Source organism: Manacus vitellinus, unplaced genomic scaffold (genome assembly GCF_001715985.3).
Source record: "Manacus vitellinus isolate BGI_N305 unplaced genomic scaffold, ASM171598v3 scaffold_37_pilon, whole genome shotgun sequence".
Classification (NCBI taxonomy): Eukaryota; Metazoa; Chordata; class Aves; order Passeriformes; family Pipridae; genus Manacus; species Manacus vitellinus.
The window spans coordinates 6,789,201-6,809,977 of record NW_021940517.1 but is presented as its reverse complement, the minus strand read 5'-3'; the positions used below and the strand labels follow the sequence as shown (position 1 = coordinate 6,809,977).

At 40.1% G+C, this 20,777-nt stretch overlaps 1 protein-coding gene across 1 annotated transcript in view; it reads left to right on the top strand.

Moving 5' to 3' along the window:
* Positions 1-20,777, top strand: part of PCNX2 (pecanex 2) — a 156,485-nt gene that overhangs the window by 132,367 nt on the left and 3,341 nt on the right. Inside the window, exons 27-33 of the mRNA XM_025895643.2 lie at positions 1,195-1,428; positions 3,617-3,720; positions 11,134-11,278; positions 12,291-12,521; positions 12,869-13,143; positions 14,146-14,333; positions 20,002-20,450. Coding sequence (XP_025751428.2) covers positions 1,195-1,428; positions 3,617-3,720; positions 11,134-11,278; positions 12,291-12,521; positions 12,869-13,143; positions 14,146-14,333; positions 20,002-20,450 — 1,626 coding nt within the window. The remainder of the gene's footprint in view (positions 1-1,194; positions 1,429-3,616; positions 3,721-11,133; positions 11,279-12,290; positions 12,522-12,868; positions 13,144-14,145; positions 14,334-20,001; positions 20,451-20,777) is intronic.

Genomic DNA, 20,777 nt, shown 5'->3' with positions numbered 1-20,777 from the left:
TTTTGTACAATTTGAAAGATAAACTGTGGAGAGCATCTGGGTGTTTTAAAAGGGCTGGTAGTGGTTCTGCCCTTTGTAATCCATCCTTTTTTCATTTTATATATTTATTTGCTTAGTAGTGTTTCCATTGACTGTGTAAAGTAGAACTACATCCTCTTCGTTTGTGTACACTTGCTCCTTGTTTGCTTTGGAACCCAATTCTAAATTAATATATTAATATTATACTCATAAAACATTAAAATGGGACTTTCCAGTTCATGGAAAGCATTGGAACTTCTTCTTAAGCTTCATATTCTTTTGAAAATATGCTTTAAGTTTTGTTTGGATAGATTTTTTTTAATTACTATTTTCTTTATTAATATTTTAATGTCTCCAGACACAGTGGTTAGAAGAACTTAGAAACTCAGGTACAGATATGAGATACCAGTGTTGCTGCCTTCTAATATTTATGCATTTGATAAAAGAGCTCCTGCGAAGTGCTGTTCCTCCTTCAGTGCTTTAAGTAAACTCAATTATATCAGTTATCAGCTTCTTAAACTGACATGTAAGAAAAAATCCATTATTCTTTACCAGCTGCATTGACAAATAACAAAACTGGTGCTACTGAAAGCCAAAAGAAAACAGCAATCAAAACAGGGCATTTCAGACCTGTGTCATACACATCTGTGACATCTTACCTTTATGGTTAAATCATGGTGGGGCTGTTTTTGTTAAAGAATTAGGAAAGCTTCATCACCATAAAACAGTAAGTCCATTGAGGAAAAAAGAGCCCTATTTTGAGCATATGATTGTCTACTACTGTTTTTTCAAAATATGCCTAAACTGTTATCAATATTGCCTTCTTGGCGATAGACTCTAGAACCCCACTAGTATTCTTTAATTAACATGTTTGAATGCTAGAACTCTCTATTCCTATAATTGTATTAATTTTCCTGTAAGTTAGAAGAGTATTAAAAATATTACTTCTTTTTCTGTCTGCTATTTAGATATCAATTATTATCATCTTTCTAACTTGAACACTTTTGTGAAGCAATGATACCAAGCAGTAAAAAATAGGAAAAATATGTACCATTATATTCAGTTAACGTGGCCCTATTTGATTTAGGATCACATTTGATTTATTCTCTTCTGTGTAAAATGTATCTGCTTTAATCAGAGATGAGAGTGACTAATGTTTGCACATTTTGTCAACAGAGTATAATATACTTTACAGCAAGTTCTCCCAAAATCCTTGACTGGATAAAAGATGAATCCATCCAAAAGATACTGCAGCCTTATGCGAAGTGGCATTATATTGAACGTGACCTTGCAATGTTTAACGTTAACATAGATGAAGATTATGTTCCATGTCTCCAAGGAATAACAAGAGCTAGTTTCTGCAGTGTTTATCTGGACTGGATTCAGTTCTGTGCTAGAAAAAGAGTAGAGGTAAGAGTCTTTTTTTTTTTTTAGTAGTAGTAGTAGTAGTAGTAGTAGTAGTAGTTTTAATTCTTGGAATAGAAGTTAAATGATGCATGGTTACTCTTTCGCTTGCTCAGGATTAGTAGAATAAAATTTATTTAAGCTTTTACATTTAAAATAAAAGGAAAATATACGTTTTGTGGAATGAAAAAAACCCATATTTTGGAGACTACCTTTGTGCAGAAGCTAGAGTTTTAAGGAGTGGTAGTCTTTGAATATGGAACAATTTCCTTATTTTGCACGCTTCCAGCAAGGTTAATATTTTGTCAGTTCTAGAAAGCATGGATATATCCATTGCTTGCAGAAGTACTGCTAAAGCTGGTTCCATTCAGGCAATGTCATTAGAGAATTACTGTTTCTTCAGTGTTGCCAGTGATTGGGTACATTTGCCAAACATTTGTGATGTCTGTGTATCCTTTTCGAACATTTGCTTATATTTGGGTACAGTTATAGAAAGATAGGGAAGTACATGGCAAACTCACTGCTAGCATAGGTCACCTCTGAGAGCTCATAACAAATGTGAACCACGCCACAAAACCATGTGGAACTGCCTCACAGCTCTCGAAGGTCAGAGGCAGATTTACAGCTGTGCATTTGCATGCTTTGAGCCACTAAGATTACTGATGTCAGCAGTCATTTGTCAGAAATGCACTACTGTATTTCCATGGAATACTCAAAATAGCCCAGGGGGAGAATACAGTTTCAAACAAGCATATTGCCTCAATCTAATTTTCTGATTAATGCTGATAATGGCAAAAATGGAGAGGTGTATCTTTCCTGGCCACCAGGCACTACATTGGTGTGTTTTTCGCTCAGGATCACAGACTGCACATCCCGTTTGCTACCACTGACCTCAGCTGGTATAATATCACTGAATGTTTCTTGCAACATCACTGAATGTTTTTTTTTCCACTTTGGTTCCTTCTCATGTCTCTAATGCCAAATACCATTCCACCAGTTCCTCTGCCTATCATTATATTGGTATTGTTTTCACCGGATTGTCATCTGAGCCCTTCCCTGCCATTTCCTCCTACTGGGTACATTTCACCTCTTTTTTTTCTCATCTCTGTGTCTCATCTCCCGAGTTCTGACACACAAAGAATTGCACAGTGCAGGGAAAGCACTGTTAAATGATACCTTTTCACTTGTTCTGTTGCTGAAACTTTCAAATACATAACAGACTTAGGGATGCCAATAGACTTGAAACATGTAAGTTAGACTTAAAAAGGCAAATGAATGCCTGCACTGATGCACACACACACTTTTTTTTTTACATCTTTTACCTCTGTTTTTTAATTCACTGACTATAGAGAGGTAAAGTTCATGTAGGAAATGAGATGAAAAAAAACAACTTCACTGTATACATAACCCTGAAAATCAATGTATTTTCTAGAAGGAGCTACATTCTCCATTATAATTGTTTTCAATTTTAAAGTCAAAGAAAGCTATAAGAAATCATTCATTGCATGACCTGAAATAATAATCCATATCCTCCTGAAAATTAACGTGCATGAGGGGTTGTTTCAGTTTTTTCTTCCTGCTTGATTGCAAAGTTTTCTTTATGAAAATTTCAGTAAAAGAAACTCTCCTGAGCTAGTAAATGTAAATGACATATTTTGACTGCTTGTTAAAATGTGATGTCAGTGTCATCAATGGTATACAATTTAGATAGATATTGTTATTCAAGAAAAGTGTGTGCCTCCAAACTTTTGTAGATAGGTTGTTCTTCTGGAATCTGTGGCGGGGTTTCATAGGAACTGTATCCCATGAAAAGAGTTTTGGCTGTCTCCAATTGCAGTGTGTCTCAACAATAAGGAACCTCCTGTGTTTTAGAATGTCATGTCGGGGAGGAGTGGAACCAAACAAAAAACACCACAAAAAAATACCCACCCCCTCAAAGATGCACTTCCTTGGGATCTCACCACTGGAGAACAAAATGTTCTGTTTCTAGCCAGTGGGCAAAATAAGGTTGTATTTTGCAGAAAGTCTCTAATGGTGATGATCTTCCTTCTTGTTCTGTTTAATTGCAAAGAATGTTTTTGTGAGTAGGTCCAGCTACATGCAGATTTTATGTGTGTTACCATTTGTAGTATTGTGGTGCTTTAAAAGATGGTATTTTCATTTAGAGTAACATGCTAACCTTAAAATTTTGTAGCACCTGGACAGTGATGAAGATTCTCCTCTAGTGACGCTTTCCTTTGCCTTGTGTATATTGGGTCGAAGAGCTTTGGGAACTGCATCTCACAATATGGCCATCAGGTAATTTTTAGGAATCCTTTATCCTCATGCTAAAACAAAGACCTGTTTGTCTTTTTTCACGTGATATGGAATCTCAAGAGAATAATAGATCAAAGTAAAGTCTCATTCCTCCAAAAAATACTTTGTTTTCTGCCGTTCCTGATCATCTTTTACTTTGTAGTTGGCTAAATAGCTAATACCAGTCTTTATTTCACAGGCCAAAGCAGAATTTTTCATTGAAAGAATGGGTACCAATGGTTATTGCTTGTGTTCACTCATGCCTGGCTATTGGAATGCTGGCTTCCTCCAGCATTCCAGTAAAAGGAAGATACTTCCAGAAGAGGAACTATTTTATGTATATATATATAAAAAACTGTTAGCTAGCTAAATAATAATAAATCCATAAGGGTTCTGTATTCCTTAGGGTGGTATTCCTGTTCATTTGCCACTTCATTCTGGCAACTAAGGAAGGCAGAACCTTGGATCTCCTGAGACTACAGCTTTGTCTGTTCACAGTCTACCTTACTCATTTGTTCACTGATTCAAAGCACTTCTCCCTAGGAAGTCTGGTTAATTAAAATATGTTTGGTTAAGATTGTTTCTGAATATCTTCTTCATCTTTTATTTTCCTTAGGGATTTTTCCATTTTCACTAGGACTTATGAGTTTTTTGGGTTTTATACAGTACAATTTACGCTGTTCTATAGATAAGGCATTTTATCAAGGTAATAATCCTAATTTTCATGAAGTTTAACTTCTCACCTAATTTTAGATTTTTATTAGATTTATTTGAACTCCTTGTGTTCACAGGAGTTTAGTAACCATAGAGAAGTTGAATAAACACAGTTTCTAAGTGACCTTGCTATGTTGGCACAGAACTGCGAGCAAAGCTACCTAGACCTCTATCAATGTGCTCCTTAGAGAGGATTTGTCTTACTAACAAGCAAACAAAGACAGCATGTGTGATTTTGAATGCATTTTGTTATAAGATAAAACAGTCCTTTTAAATATTCATTCTAGCTTTGTTATCTGTTGAGACATATGTAACATTTTGTTTTATGTCTTCCTCTTTCAGTGAGTCACACAAAATGTTTGTGGTCCACGTGGCTTATTTCTTGGTGTGCTGCTGATTTCTGTTTTCTGAAGTGCCTTTTGTTGTGTCTTTTCTACTAGTCCTTGCACATTCCCTTCCTGTAGTAGTTTTCTTCTGGGTTGCATTTCCTCTCCCTTCATTTCAATTCACTCAAATCAGTGTGATGTTTAGTAAGTCACTGATATTTCTAAAACTGTCCTTTTTTTTTTCCTTGATGATCCAGATTTTAGAGTTGGGGAAAAGTTTATGTGCATTTAGGATTTTTGTTTGAGAAAAGATTAAAGTAATTTTTCATCAGGGTATGCAATAGATAGGTCACAGAGATATTAGAAATGCATCTAAAAATATCACAAAACCTTCCTCAAACTGCCATCCCATTGCATGTACTTTCCACTGGATCTTTAAATCTTCATTACAATATTTTGGCACTAGTACAGATACAATAAAAATGTCACCTATTTGTATTGGCTTACATGATTAGCAGATAATGCAAAGGGATAATAAATCAGATTTTCCAAAGCTTAACGTGGAAAGTATGAATGTTGAGGATAATTATTTGCTAAGTGTTCTGTAAAGATTTTAACAATAAGGAGGCAGTTATACCATGTCTTTTGAAAATCTGGCAAATTACCAATAAACCAAATTAGTTCCTATCTTTTGGTGAGTTGACACTCCATACTTAAAAATATTTTTCTTGAGGAGAAAGGTCTGTAGAAAGGCAAAAAATGGGGTAGTCATAGGAGGTGAACAGCTCTGTCCCTCTTTTTCTGAATCTATTCTATATAATCCTCTATCTTTAATTAAGTCCTGGTTTTCTTTTTATTAAACAAGTGCTCCAGGGCAGTACTGAATCATTGTATTTTTAAAATGTATTTTGTGACATAAAAGGGATTAAGTGGAACCTTCTGTCAGTATCTTTTTCAGTGCTACTTCACAAAAGCTTTCCCTTAGAAAAGTTTCACTGTGGAAAAACTGTGTCACTTCCCCACCTGGTTAAATTACCTTTAATACGTTTCCACTGTAAGAAAGATTTGGAGAAATAGAAAAGGAATCTGAGTAGCACAATTGAAGTTATAAATTGCTGCAGCTACAAAACATGACTTTAGCTTGGTGAAATACATTTATTCTTGACTTAGAGAATGTATATATCTATACAAAACCAATTTAGTAGAAATTATTAACTAAGGAGCAAGGTGGGTGTGCTACCCCTGACATCAAGACCTTTATCAACAGAAATCCCCCAAATACAGTCACTTAAGCATGGAGGGAAGTTCTAACCCTACTTACTGTGTTTATTGCTTCATACAGTTCTTCACAAGTGGTTTAAACACCATGAAGCAGTAAGTCAGTGGGACTCTGATAGGAATACAATTATACAGTGTGCCAGGGGTAGGACACTTTGTCCAACATGTGCAACTGATGAGGCCAGAAGGAGATGCTCCCGAGAATTAGCTTCAGGCACTGAAGTTAGGTCTCCCTGCCCACTCCCTGTGTTTGACAGAGATACAGCAACTCTCACCAAGGGTAATTGTGAGCATTATTGCTGGTCCTCGCCTCAGCTCCCAGGCTGCTGCAGGTCTGCATTCAGTCAGATGGTGGAGAAGTACTTAAGGTCCTCAAAAGCTGGAAGAACCATTCCTTAGGTGATGGTTCACAGTCTTCCTTAAAAAGGTGTCAAGATATTTTGGGGACCTTTTTGGAGCCTGCTGGTGCTGAAGAGGGTTTATTTTTCTGCGGGAATGGTCAGAGCAGGCAGACCCAAAGCCAGCTGTGTGCATGAGGGGGATGTACTGCATGTATGGGAGTTGGAACTAGATGATCTTTAAGGTCCCTTCCAAAATAGGCCATTCTATGAATCTATGGCTGTTGGGAGCTGGCCCATTTTGTCAGAGGTCAAGGCTCCTAACACACACTTTGTCATACCTGAATGCTGGATTGCAAAAATGCAGATGTAGATTACTCTGGTAAGCACTGAGAAATTACCTCGATCATCATGTCAGGACTTTCTATTAACTCTGTGTGCAAAGCATGTTCTGTCTGCAAAGCATCGCTAGAGTTTGAGTAATGGCCAGATAGGTGGTGCACTCTTCTCCTCTTCATTGTATGAAGCTTTTCAGGTGTTCAGTGTGAGCAAACTAGCCAAGAATCAGTGCTCTGCAGTTCATATTTCATTCTCAGGGATGACTATGCAGGTAGTAGGAAACTTTCTCTGGACTAAGTCAGGTCCTTGCTGTGTCTTGGAGGAGTGACAGTCATCCAACTGCTGTGCAGAAATAGTAAAGGAAGGGTAATGTTACACTGAGCTGTGCACTGCAGAATTGAGAGTCAAGTTTACACTGTGTATGTAAACTACCAATTTGCACTCATTTACACATGATTTTGTCTAATCTATTAATCAGTAAATGTCACTGTGTAAACCAAGATTTTAAATGCTCTTATATAATGTATGTAAATAATTATTCAGTGTACCTGTTCATGTAAATGTCAGTAGAAACCTAACATTACCACTAGATTACACAATAAATGCATTCATTAAGAAGGCAGAACATTGCTATGCAAATCATTTGCTCTTTTAAACTGTCATTTGAAGGCATCTTGCACAAAATGCAATTTGAAGAATGACATGACATTACCATTTGTTTATTCAAATATGAGTGATATGTTTAGGTGTGTATTTGTAAAAAAATTACAGAATAATTCTATTCGGACACAAAATCTACTAGTAAATAAATGTTTAGTATACCTTTCAAATTTGGGAAAATATAAAAATCTCTCATCAGATACTTCCAACATTACCAAGCCTGGCTGCTTAGGTTCCCTTAGCTCTCTCTGGGTCTTACCACTCAGGGTGGACAAAGAGTCATTCCAAGGAATGCCTCTGCCTGGAGGAACCACTGCTTATGCTGAAGCCCAAGGAAACAGTTCCCCCCACTTGCTCCTTCTCATTTGGGCATCCCATTGCACTGCCCAGCATCTGAGGGGAGAGAAAGATATAGAGGGCATGGGACATGGTGCCACAATGTTGCTGGTGATGCTGCACTGCTAGTAGGAGTTCAAGCAGATGGTGCAGCTTGATGCCTGCCAGAGGTGAGCAGGGCAAGAGGGAATAAAAGTTTGAGTCTCAGCTCACAACCACTGTCATCTAAAATATCAAATTAGAAGGGCTATCACTAAAAATATTTCAGGTGAACTGCAACATTCAGGTCATTGCTAGCTCTCAGACATGCATGTTTCTTTATTCCTTAAATAAACCTACAGTTAACATCGGAGAAGGTCTACAGAGGATGGGGTTTGATGTGCAAAATACACACAGAGATATTCATCAGCTCATTAGTCTTCATCCATACTGTTTTCAGGATTATATTAAATGCTTATAGTTTCAGATCTTGGAGCAGTGTAAGGCATGCAGTAGGAGGGAGTATTTGCTTTGGCACTGTTGCCCTCCCTCTGGTATTTGTGGCACTGCTTAATCCCCTCTCTTCTGCACGTTCAAGGGGCCGACGGTTCCCACGCACCTACTAGTGTTGTTCTAAAATAGCTCACAGTTGTGACAGCAGCTTTTCAGGTTGTTAGCTCAGAGGGTTAGAAATGTTGCCAGAAATAGTAGTTGTGTCTCTTACAGATTAATGTTGTTTCTCTGACATGTGATTTTACCTTAACTAGTTTTTAAAATATTTTGAACGAGCCTGTAACTGCAGCAGATTACTAACTGAGCTATGTTAAAAGTGGGCCAAGACGGCAGCAACAACCTTGAGTCAGGCCTGAGATCAAAGCAGTTGACTTTACAGATTTGTTATAATCTCATTACTGTCTTCAGGAGAGAGCTTAACAATGGGAAGAATAATGAGAACTGTATCTTATATGGATTAAGAGCTGCGTGTTACAGAAGTAATGGCTTGAGATAGTGTCACATTATAGGCAGAATGTACCCAAAAGCCTCATTACGATTGGCAGGAGAATAAAAGATGTCCATGGTTTTGTGAATACAGCAATCTCTTCCAGACTGCTCTGGTGGAAAATATGATACATTAAATAATTGACTCTCAGCCTACCACTGATTTGCTCCTTGTAGCAGTCATGTTTGTTCTTAAAAATGCTGGGTAGAGACCTTATTATGCAGAGGGATGAGAAATGGATGAGCCTCCCCTAACTAAGCCCAGTGAGAGCTGTACGTGCTTCCCTCTGCTCCCTCTGCTGATGCTCAGCTGCAGTTCACACAGCTGTCCTAGTCCTGGCTGTGCTTTCAGCACATACTGCTGTTCACACCAGCCTGTTTAGCATGTGCTGATGCCTGTAAGACACTTAGATGTGAATGCAAACTCTTTGTCTGCTCTGGTGTTCAGATTTGGTGCTGAGAGCCTCTAATGATGTAAAAATCAGTTCTCTCTCTTGCCTGCTCCTCCCATCCTCCCAGCCAACTTTTCAGACCAAATACAGGGATGGTTATATGGGGAAAATACTATACTATAGATCATCATTAGGTGCAGAATTCAGGGTAGTTTTTACAGTTTCATCCTGGGAAGAATATTTAGGTACAGAAATATTTTTCCAGGCAAGAATTGAGCTGTGTATGCTGATGTTGGTTAGCGGGTAGGCAAGTGAAAGGACCCTTCCTGATGTCTAGCCTTTTCAAAGGAGATGATAGTCACATATTTCACCACAATAGCTGCATTCACCATTTCCTCCCTCCCCCTTAATGGTTTATTCTGGGGCTTTCCTAGTTATTAAGCAGGATTTGAATATATTATCATTTTCTGAACTGTGGAGATGATTGATTGAAAGTCAGTGGGGATCAGGACCCAGTCCTCGAAGACACATAATAACTCCCACTGAAATCAGTGCTCGAATGTTTTGGAGATCTGAGTGTAAGTGCCTGTCTCGTATAGTATAGGCATGTTTTAATATGTAACTTGGTACTAATAAATGCAAATCAGTTTAAGAATTCACAGGAGCTTCCCTGTACTCCTCATGTTCCCAGCAGCAACAGCAGCCCTGCCTTCCTCCCTGGCCTTGGTCTGATTAGTTGATTTGTATTACATGGTGCTTTTGCAGAGAAAACCAGTATCCAGCTGTTTTTCTGGTAACAACATATATATTTCCATTTTAATTTCTAAAACATGCCACCCACCAAGAGCAAAATAAGAATACCTTTGAGCTGAAGATAGACCAAGCATTCTCCCAATCTCTCTTCTCCCTTTCAGGGAAAACATTTAAAAGATTTTTTTCTTATTCTAAAATAAGAAAGCTCAATTATGTAGAAAGATTATGTGTTCTCAAGAGAATGGCTGGGCAGTAATGAAAACCACTAACATCTTAATGCAGCTTCTCCTCAGAGCCTTTACAATCTAAAAAAGCAACTGTTGTAAGACTGACTAAAATCTTGGCAGGTAGATGAAACTATGTCCTGTGGGTTTGCAAGAGATTCCTGTTTTTAACAGATGGGTCTGTTTTCCTCTATTTTGAGATCACTTCTTCAGAGCAGCATTAGGTCAGCAGCCCTGCTACAGGCATTATACAAGTGGCTGTGGTGGTGGCATGGGAAGCTCATAATTTGGGATGCAGACTGGAGCTGAAGGCTGATGTTTCCCTTCACAAAGCCCTCATGCAACCATTTTCTAACAACTACTTCAATTTTTACTTCATGCTTAAGTCTCAGGTCCAGGCAAACCATCATCCAAGGTCTGGCAGAACTAGTTACATCTCATTTCTTAGACTGGAAAAAAGAAACAGTGCATATTTGCTTTAGGGTTCGTTGTTTCAGTATGAAACGCGTGTTGCTTGATTTGTGCTCTCACCTGGTTTGCTGCAGTTCCTGAAACTGTATTCTCAGTACATCTGCTTTAATATTCACTTTTAGGTTTCAGTTTCACGGCAAAGTCTTGCTGAAAATATTTTTTACAGCTTTTTTTTAAATCATGATTTTTCACCTTACAAGAACTGCTAACAGAACTTATCAATAAACTTTCAAATAAGGAAGCAGCTTGTGCTGCCTGCACAGAGAGTGCAGCTGGCACTCTTTGACCTGGTCTCTTTGGCACAGCTGCAAAGAAGCAGTGCCCTGAGGCACCCTGTGACTCAGTCACCCATCCTGAGGCCATCTTTCTTTCTAGGTGCCACATCCATTTCGTGGCTGCGTTTACAGCACAAGCAGAAGGAAAACCACCTACCCCAGGGAATGCTTTTTCATTAGAAATATGTGATGCTTTATGACCACCACAAGCTTTCACCCTTTGCCAGAGGGTCACCGGCCACTGCACAAGTCAGCATGTGGCTGGGGCTGAGAGATCCTGTTTGGTGAGATGGGAATGACTTCTGGGAATGACTGCTGCCTTTCTCTCACAGCTTGGACTCTTTTCTTTATGGGCTCCATGCACTGTTCAAAGGAGACTTTCGGATAGCAGCAAAAGATGAGTGGGTCTTTGCAGACATGGATCTCTTGCATAAGGTTGTTGCCCCTGCAATCCGAATGTCGCTGAAGCTACACCAGGTAGCATATTTATTTATTTACTTATTTATTTGAACTTTACTATTGTATCTGTTTTCTTAGGAAAATGCAGGAAACCTTAGCAACTGTCCAAAGGAAGGCGGGGAGGGAAAGGAGAGAAATGGAGTACTTGTTGCCTTTTCTGAGAAACACCTTCACCAAGATGGAAAACCTTGGCATTTATTTTGCATTCACTTGATCTTCTTTTCTGTATCCCCTAGCTGCCCATTTGAAACCATTCATTTAAGAGATCTTGACCCTGCATTTTTTATCAAAACAAAACTGACAGTCTTGTTATGTTTTACTTGCACAGATACTATAAATATGGTTTCTAAATTGAAAGGAAATACATTGATTATACTGATTTCATAGCTGATTTCATTGCTAATTTCAGGTCAGGCCCTATAGAATATGGAGTTGATTTTATTCTTGCTCTGGCATGTTATGATTTAGTATCATATGCCTTTATAATGAATTATATTTATAATTGTTCTGAATGTTACTGAACTGCTGTGAATTCTGATCTGATACTTTGACACAATAATTTTTCGCTGGCCGTGGTGCTGCGGGACAGCTGAAGTTACAATACTGTGGTATCTGTTAATGGATTCCCAGTCCCAGCTATTGTTCATGGATTTTGTGAATAAAAACAAGGATTTCCACAAGAACTGTGGAATGCCCCAATGATTCCAGTCTCCCTCCAGGTTACCCAAAAGTTCTGTCGCCCATGGTTTTGCACTTCATAAAAAAAAGTGGGTAAGCTGGCATTCTCCAAGTGTTTTTGTCCAGTGGAGACATGAGACCAGAACAGGTTACAATAAGGCAAAAATCATATCTTTCTATATTACTGTTAAATTAATTGCTCCACCTGCCAAAAGACACACGCTATCAAATGGCAAGTCACCGGGGGGGTCAGCTGGCAACTGTTTGAAAAACAGGGTTTTGTTTATTGTTAATAGTTTCTGTGTGTTCACAGATATACCTGACTTTGTGATACTTTTTCCTGTACTACCAGGACCAGTTCACCTGCCCAGATGAGTACGAGGACCCAGCAGTTTTGTATGAAGCAATCCAATCCTTTGAGGAAAAGGTTGTGATCTGTCACGAAGGGGACCCAGCCTGGCGCAGCGCTGTGCTCTCCAACCGAGAGGAGCTGCTGACCCTGAGACATGTGGTAGATGAAGGAGCAGATGAATATAAAGTTATCATGCTCCACAAAAGCTACCTGAGTTTCAAGGTGATCAAGGTACAACATCTAACATCTTTTTAATATTGCAGTAATTTAGGGCTGTGGTAACTAATATTATTTCTGAGTCATGTGGTCAAAAGGAGAAGTCAATTGTAGTTATCGGAGTAGGGACTGGAGGCTGAAAAAGTTCTCTTCAGTTGACATCCATTTTGCACCTACCTGTTTGTGTACCTGAAATTCCAGGCTTTAGCAGGGAGTAGCTGCAAACCTTCATAAAAGCTGTTGGTGCAAAGACATGAGGTGTTTGCACACGCAGCCACTGCCATGCTAGCTGGATGCTGTAGTTCTGCATCTTAAGTAGCAAATGTTTTCCCATGATCCGCATGTTTTTAACCTGCCTGTAGGTCAACAAGGAGTGCGTCAGAGGGCTTTGGGCTGGGCAGCAGCAGGAACTGATTTTCTTACGCAATCGTAACCCAGAGAGAGGAAGCATCCAGAACAATAAACAGGTCTTGCGGAACTTAATTAATTCTTCATGTGATCAGCCACTGGGATATCCAATGTATGTTTCCCCTTTAACCACCTCGTACCTTGGGACACACAGCCAACTGAGGAACATTTGGGGGGGACCTGTCAGTTTGGACAACATTAAAAAGTGGTTCAAATCCAAATGGTTAAGGTAGGTGTTAAATTTTGGCTATGCCAATAGAGACCCTGTGGTCGTGGTTTCACTGTATTTTCTGTTAAAAGAGAGTAATTCTGTACTGTTATCTATAAGCAAAAAATTATTTGCAAATAACTGAAAATGTAACAAAATTGTACTGCAGATAGAGCAGAAAGAAAATTCATTAACTCATTCATGGCAAAGCTTTCTACACATTCAGCAAGATTCATTCAAATCACTTAGCACTACAGACATTTCCCTTTTTCCTTGGAATTTTACTGTTTATGCCTTCTAAATAAGGGTATCTTTTCTGTAACTCTGACATGTCAGAACACGAGTAAATATGCTGGTGGGTTATGCTCCAAAGCTTTGGCAGCATATATAATCATCCCCTAGTCATTGTTCTTAACCAAAACACATCTGAAAACATACTTGCTATCAACCAAAACTGCCTGACTTCCCCTAAGCATGCATGATCAGTACCTGCCACATTGTTCCTACATGCACTTTTGGTACAGCAGTAACTCCCTTGTCTCATTCCCTCCACCTGCCCTATTGTCACTGGAGCTGAGGAAAGGCAGAGCACCACGGAGAGACTATGGGAGCCAGCTCGCATGCTAAGACCTGTGTTAAAATGTCAAGATTAAATCTCCTGGCTTACCATGCTAGTTTCCCACCCAGCTCATCCCTTCGAGCTCCCTCCAGCCCATTTCTCTTTGCTACTTGGTTACCTCATGCAGAAGTTGATCTTTAGAGACCACTGTAACATTAGATAAAGAACCCTAAGGTCTTGCAGCATTTCAAAGCCACTTAGCACAGACAGGGAAAGATCTGATTTGTGTCATATACAATTTTGTTCCAAGTAAGCTTACCACATCATCTTTGTCATCTCATAAAATGTCAGAAGACTGCACTGGCGTAAGAGAGAACAATTACACATTTTTGAGGGCACCTAACACTGGTGACAAATTTTGACGTGTAACAAGTGGCTGACCATGCGTGTGTTCCTGCAAACAGAATGCGGAAGGACTGCCATGCAGCAGCTCACCACGAGAGAGGTAACGTTGAAGAGGTGGATAGTGGAGGGGGGTCTTCATCTGGCAACCATTCCACAGGCAATTCAAGCCAGAGCAGTAGCTCGCAGCCCACGAGAGATGGAACCCCTCAGTTACAAGCTTCGTCTCAAGAGGTGCACCAGCGGGCAGGTATGTGTGCAGTTTACTTGGCTTTTTCTGTATCTTTCTCCTGAGGGGCTGCATAGGCAGATGTCTCAGGGGCATGCTCAAATCCAGTGGAAAACTAATTTCAGTAAGAGAGCACTTTTGTCATGGTTCGAGATTGTGGCTCAAACTGTCACAGCTTTGTCTTTTCCGATGACCAAGAACATGTAGGAGATGGCTTCCTGATACTGTTCCAGGTATTTACTGGGACAGTGTAAGATAAATGTGATTCACCAAAGCTTCCCGTCAAAAGTCCATTAGGTATAATTTTTGGACTAGCAGGTGCCATTAAGAATGCCAGAACGAGAAATGCAGATGGGAGAGTGTACATGAGAGATGCAGGGAACCCTCATCACACTGAACCTCTGCTTACTGTTGGCTGGGAATAGCAGAATGAAAGTATACAACAATCTTAATTATCTTGGAAGGACCGTGACAATTTATTTGAGGAATTGGTTTGGCTGTTCATCAGCACATGCAGAGAACAAACAAATGGAAAATAGCTTCTTATGTCTATACAGCAGTTACCAAGAGAAAATTAAATGCTGCCAATGATTCTGTCAATGAACAGCTGAGCCCTTCTCAAATAATGGATTCAAAAGTACTTCAGACATATTCACAGGGTAGAACTACTGGCCTTGACATTGTACATGTATGTTGAGTAGTAAGGATAAGGAATTGGTTGGACTGTCACATCTGGAGGGCAGTGGTCAATGGCTCACAGTCCCAATGGACATCAGTAACAAGTGGTGTCCCTCAGAGGTCTGTACTGGGACCAGTGTTATTTAATATCTTTATTAATGACACAGACAGAGAGATCGAGAGCACCCTCAGCAAATCTGCAGGTGACACCAAGCTGATTGGTGTGGTTGATGCACCTGAGGAACGAGATGCCATCCAGAGAGACCTGGACAAGCTTGAGAAGTGGGCCCATGGGAATCCCATGAGTTTTAAAAAGACCAAGTGCAAGGTCCTGCATCTAGGTCAGAGGAACCTAGATGGGCTGGGGGATGGGCAGATTGAGAGTAGCCTGCAAAGAAGGATTTGGGGATGCTGGTGGATGAGAGGCTGGACATGAGCCAGCAATGTGCACTTGCAGCCCAGAAAGCCAATTGTGTCCTGGGCTGCATCAAAAGGTACATGGCCAGAAGATTGAGGGAGGTGATTCTGCCCCTCTGCTCTGGTGAGACCTCACCTGGAGTGCTGCATCCAGCTCTGGGGTCCCCAGTACAGAAAGGACATTGACCCTTTGCAGCAGGTCCACAGGAGGTCCACTAAGATGATCAGAGGGAAGGGAGCACCTCTCCTGTGAGGAAAGGTGAAGAGAATTGGGTTTGTTTAGCCTGGAGGAAGGAAGGCTTCAGGATGACCTAACTGTGGCCTTCCAGTATCTGAAGGAAGCCCACAAGAAGGATGGAGAGAGACTTTTTACAAGGGCATGTAGTGACAGGACAAGGGGGAATGGCTTTAAACAGAGAGTAGGTTTAGATTGGATATTAGGAAAAAAATCTTTACTGTAAGGGTGGTGAGGCAGTGGAACAGGTTGCCCAGAGAAGTTGTGGATGTCCTACTCCTGGAAGTATTCAAGGCCAGAATGGGGCTTTCAGCAAACTGGTCTGGTGAGAGGTGTCTTTGTCCATGGCAAGGGGTTTGGAACTTGATGATCTTTAAGGTCCCATCCAACTCAAGTCATTCTATGATTCTAAGTTTGGCAGTGAGTCACTCTGAGATCTACCACTGTGGGATCAGGACTTGTGATGTAAAGCAAATTACCTTTCAACAAGTTTGTGGCAGTACTGTATAAATTAAAGCAGAGAACTAGAGGGGTATGACACTTCTTTGTCTCCCATTAGATTATTTTGACCTATCATTAAAGATAATGGACAGAAGTGGAAAAAATCTTACCCTGAATATAAATCATATTACAAGAATAAAATAACTGCTGCTTTTAATTGAGTCTAATGCTAGAGGAATCCCCGTGTGCATACTCATAACTTGACACCACAATAATCAGAGTAGCAAACTTAATTGTGAAATAATGATCCTGAGCACAATAAAGTAAGTTAATTGTGAGTTGTCTAAAATAACATATTGGGTGCCCAGAAAACCACTATCAAGAAAGTCACACTTGGTTAAGAAAAGCAACCTGGTTTTGGGTAAAATGACAAAATGCACAACATTATGAAAGGAAGTGGAAAATAGCAAATGCAAATCCATATTCAATCCTGAGATACTGGTTACAGAGAATGAAGGAAGTTGGTTTTGGCTAGGACCATTAGGGACAAAAAGATTAAAGTGAGTTTGTGGCTGTTTATTTTTAAAGAGTATTAAGAAGCAAAAGAAATCCTAACAGTGGTCTTGATCTGTCACTATATAGAAAAGTAGAGTTGCCAATCTGTAGAAATGAAAAAAAAATTTCTGGTTTATATTGGGAAAAATGCAGATAATCTATTTCTATGATCTGATCATTAAACAGTTCCATCCATCCTAACAGCTACAAAGAACATGAAATAGTGGCTATCAAAGCTTAATTGAGCAAATCCAAGTGACTAATTCAAGAACGTTTTCAAGAGAGGTGGTTGAAAAGCAAGGTGTATTCGATCTTCAATAAGCATCAGGACACTAAGGCAATACCAGAGCACTGGAAAAGAACTTATGCTATGCCTGTTAAAAACCAGAATGACTAGGGTGATCTGCATAGTGCATGTCTGTCAGTCTGACTTTTGTTCAGGACAGTGTTGGGCTACCTCGCACAGTTCCAGTGCCCTAATTTAGGAATGACATTTTTAGTTTGGAAGCACTTCAAAGAAGAGCCAAAAAATGATCAAAGATCTGGGAAATAAGTCCTGTAGTGAAAGATTCATTGCTTTCAAACAATTGGTATTGTAAGAGATGCCTTGATCATAGTCTGTAAGTAAGTACTTACCTGGGCAATGAAAGGTGACTAAAGACCATCGATTTTAGCAGACTTGGATATAACAAAGCTAAACAAATTCAGATTTGAGATCAAGAGCACATTTTTAATACTGAGAGAATAAATAAACAGTGAAACAAGTGACTAAGGATTAAGGTGAATTCTCCATGACTGGAGATACTGGATGCATTTTTAAAAATCACAGTAGTAATTAATAATACCACACAGGAATTAATTCCAGGAAGTTCTGTGGCCCATGCTATATAGGAGAGCAGACTAGATGATCACAGCAATTCCTTCTAGACTCATAATCTATGAATCAAGTGCATCTAATTTTTTCATATTTCATATTTTGTTTTGCAGCCCGGTGCCACTGAGTCTGCAATATGCAATGAAAGCCCTTTATAAAAGTGCGACCAAAATCAGGAGCACTGGAAATGTGTGGGGTTCTCCCCCAAAGTGTCTTTATTTCATGATGCAGTTTATAAAACAGCCTTTGTTTTTCCTAAGTGTTTTCAGGGACAGGGTTATTTATGTGTAGATGCGGGTGGTCTCCTGTCCAATGCTGTAACCACTGCCTTTGGGATGAATATAGAATACTTTTGGAGAGGGGTCAACTTGGCAGTTTAAATCACAAACAGATGTTGGGCCATGTTAGCTCCTGCACAAACTAACACACCGCAGCCCCTCTGTTCTTAATTCCAGTCTGTTCTTTTTATTTAAAAATGTAACATATTAAAATAACCTTCAGATGTAGAAACCAAAGCACTTAAACCAAACCCCAGGGTTTGAAGAACCTGAATCCCTGCAGAGACCAGCTGCCAGCATGGCAGCCAGGCCAGACCCCCATCACAGTGCACGGCCCCCCTGTTGATCACAGGTGAAGGGCAGAGGACACTGGCAATGTGGTACCCAGGAGCCATAGGATCACAGAATATCTGGAGTTGGAAGTGATCCACAAGGACTATCAAAGTCCAGCTGCTGGCTCTGCACAGGACCACCCCAAGAATCACATCATGTGCCTGAAAGCATTGTCCAGGCACTTCCAAGAGCCATGTCCATCTGTCCTTTCGCTCTCAAGCAGAGATCTTGGGGCTCTTATTACAGAGAACACTGCTTTCCATGCCATCTTAGGAAAATTACTATTTTATTGGTTGTAGCATAAAAGTAGAACTAAAGATACATTGTAAATGAGGTATGAAAGTGTTCAATACTTGCCAAACCAACTAGGTTTTAGTCCAGCTAAAGAGCTCCAGTTATGGGTAGCCCAGCTCTGCTTATCTGACTCCATGCCAAGTTACCTAAATTCTCTTTGCTTCAGCATCTGAAAAATGGGGATAATGATACCAGCCTCTGGAAAGGAGGTCTGTGGAAGTAAAGCAGTGTATTTCAGCTATATGCTGTAAATAGCTTGGATATGAAATTCTGCATTGCTGAACCTGTACGAATTCAGCAGTCATGTGACTGCTGAAGATGGTGTGAGATTTATATTCCTTTATGCCAGCAAAAATTCAGTGTTTGGAGGAGTTCAAGTATTGGGGAAAACCAAAGCAAAAAAAAAAAATATTCCCAACAGCCTGGAAATGCCTGCCAGAAAAACTTGTTTCTGTGTTGATGGCTCTCAACAGATCTTCTGGCATCAACTCCTTACCCCCACAACTATAGCTAGGAAACCAAAATGCCAGCTTGTGTTAATGTTTGGAGTTTTCTGGAAAGCAAAATGCCAAGCAGGCACTCATGTGACGGGGTATTTGCTGTGTAAGCCTGGGTTAGAGCCTGTCTGCAGAAACAGTAAACTCTTCTGGGGCCTGTGGCACATGCCAGCCCACTGCCTGCCATTTGCAGAACGCCTGGGTACAGGCAGGTATCTGGTGGGTTCACTGGCCAGTATTTTATGATTTTTCATTCTATGGCTATTTAAATATGCTAGCATAAGAAATGCAGAAATCATTTGCCTGAATGACATAAGGTGTTGATATAAATGTTAACTATGGGGATGTATATGCACAGGAAGAATTTGTCTAGGCGTGTCAGAATAGCATAGCTAATCTACTCTCTACCCAGTAGTGGTTGCATTGAGATGCTTCACAGAATGGGACAAGAGTCTTATGTGGGTCTCATTCAGACCTCCAATAGTCTACCCTAACTAGAAGCATTCATGTCTTTTCAATCTGTGGTGTACTGTAAATATCTCTCTTGGAACTCAGATAGAGTCTTAAAAACTGTCTTATGGCTTGAATGCTGTATTCTTCCACTTGGTTGAATTCTCAAATTCTCTCTCCCCATATGCAGGAATAGTTCTTTTTAATGTGGCATTGTTTTAATTTTTTGGTTTTATTGTTGCATTTAATTACACCAAGCCATTTAAGGTAGATATTCAGCATTAGTGTGGTTGTCAAAAGGGAGCAGCTACAGCAAAGCTATGCATAATCATTCACTGAGCTTATTAAAATGTATGTGGCAGAATAGGTGTGAGCCCGTCATTAGAGTACTTTCCCTGGAGTCTTATTTCCCTCTCTTTTGACGCAGTACAGAACCACTAGTGCTATTCTGACCAAAACTCTGAACCCCTGTAGTGGAAAACACAAAGATTCATAGATTTGGCAGTATGTTACTCCTGTTATTCTTGAGATTCTTATGGTGGTAAACTAGTGGTAATATGTACACATGGGTCACTGTCAATAGCATGGAGTTCATCAGAATGCCCCTTACTTAACTATATTAATCTTTCTTTTACAGGCAGGAGAAAACCCAGGAGTCAGTCTGTCCAGGCACACACTGCTTTAAACCAAAGGCCTCCAGCTTCAAGTCACTCTGGACCAATTGTAGAAAGCCGCCAGCCTTTCATCCAAACATCTACATCTGCTCACGAAATTGCCCAAAGGCTTTCTAGTAGTCAGCTGTCATTCCACAATTCAGCAACATCTGTGTTTTCCCAGTCCCCTGCTGTTCCTGTTGCTGGCCAGCTGACTGTGCAGGACCGAGCAGCAGCAATGCTCAGGTCCAGTCTGGCCTCTTCCACCAGCTCAACTCTCAGCCTGCTGTTCGGCAAGAGAAGTTTTTCAAGTGCTTTGGTGATTTCTGGGCTCTCAGCTGCAGATGGAGGTAACACCAGTGACACCCAGTCATCCAGCAGTATGAATATTGCCATGGGTCCTTCTGCTAGAGCAGCAAGTCAGGCAGCTCGGGTAAGGCTGAAGCCAAAACAGCGGCCCTAAGCGTGAGCTCCTGTACTGCTCTGCCATCCTGTTCTTCAACTGTCCTCACCACTATTTGGTTTCTTCCTTCTCGCTGGTCAGAAAATAGGTTTTTCCAAAACAATGCCAGGATTTTGGTATTTGTTTTGGATTTTGCAGCATCACAATGAAAATGAGACTGTTTAATATTAGTGTGTATATGAGAGTGAGCGTATTTGTAAGTAAATGACAGGTTGGCTGTTACTCACACACCTGAAATTGCAAACTGTGGCAAAGTCCCTTTCTTTCACTCAAACCAGGGATTTAAATCTCCATGTT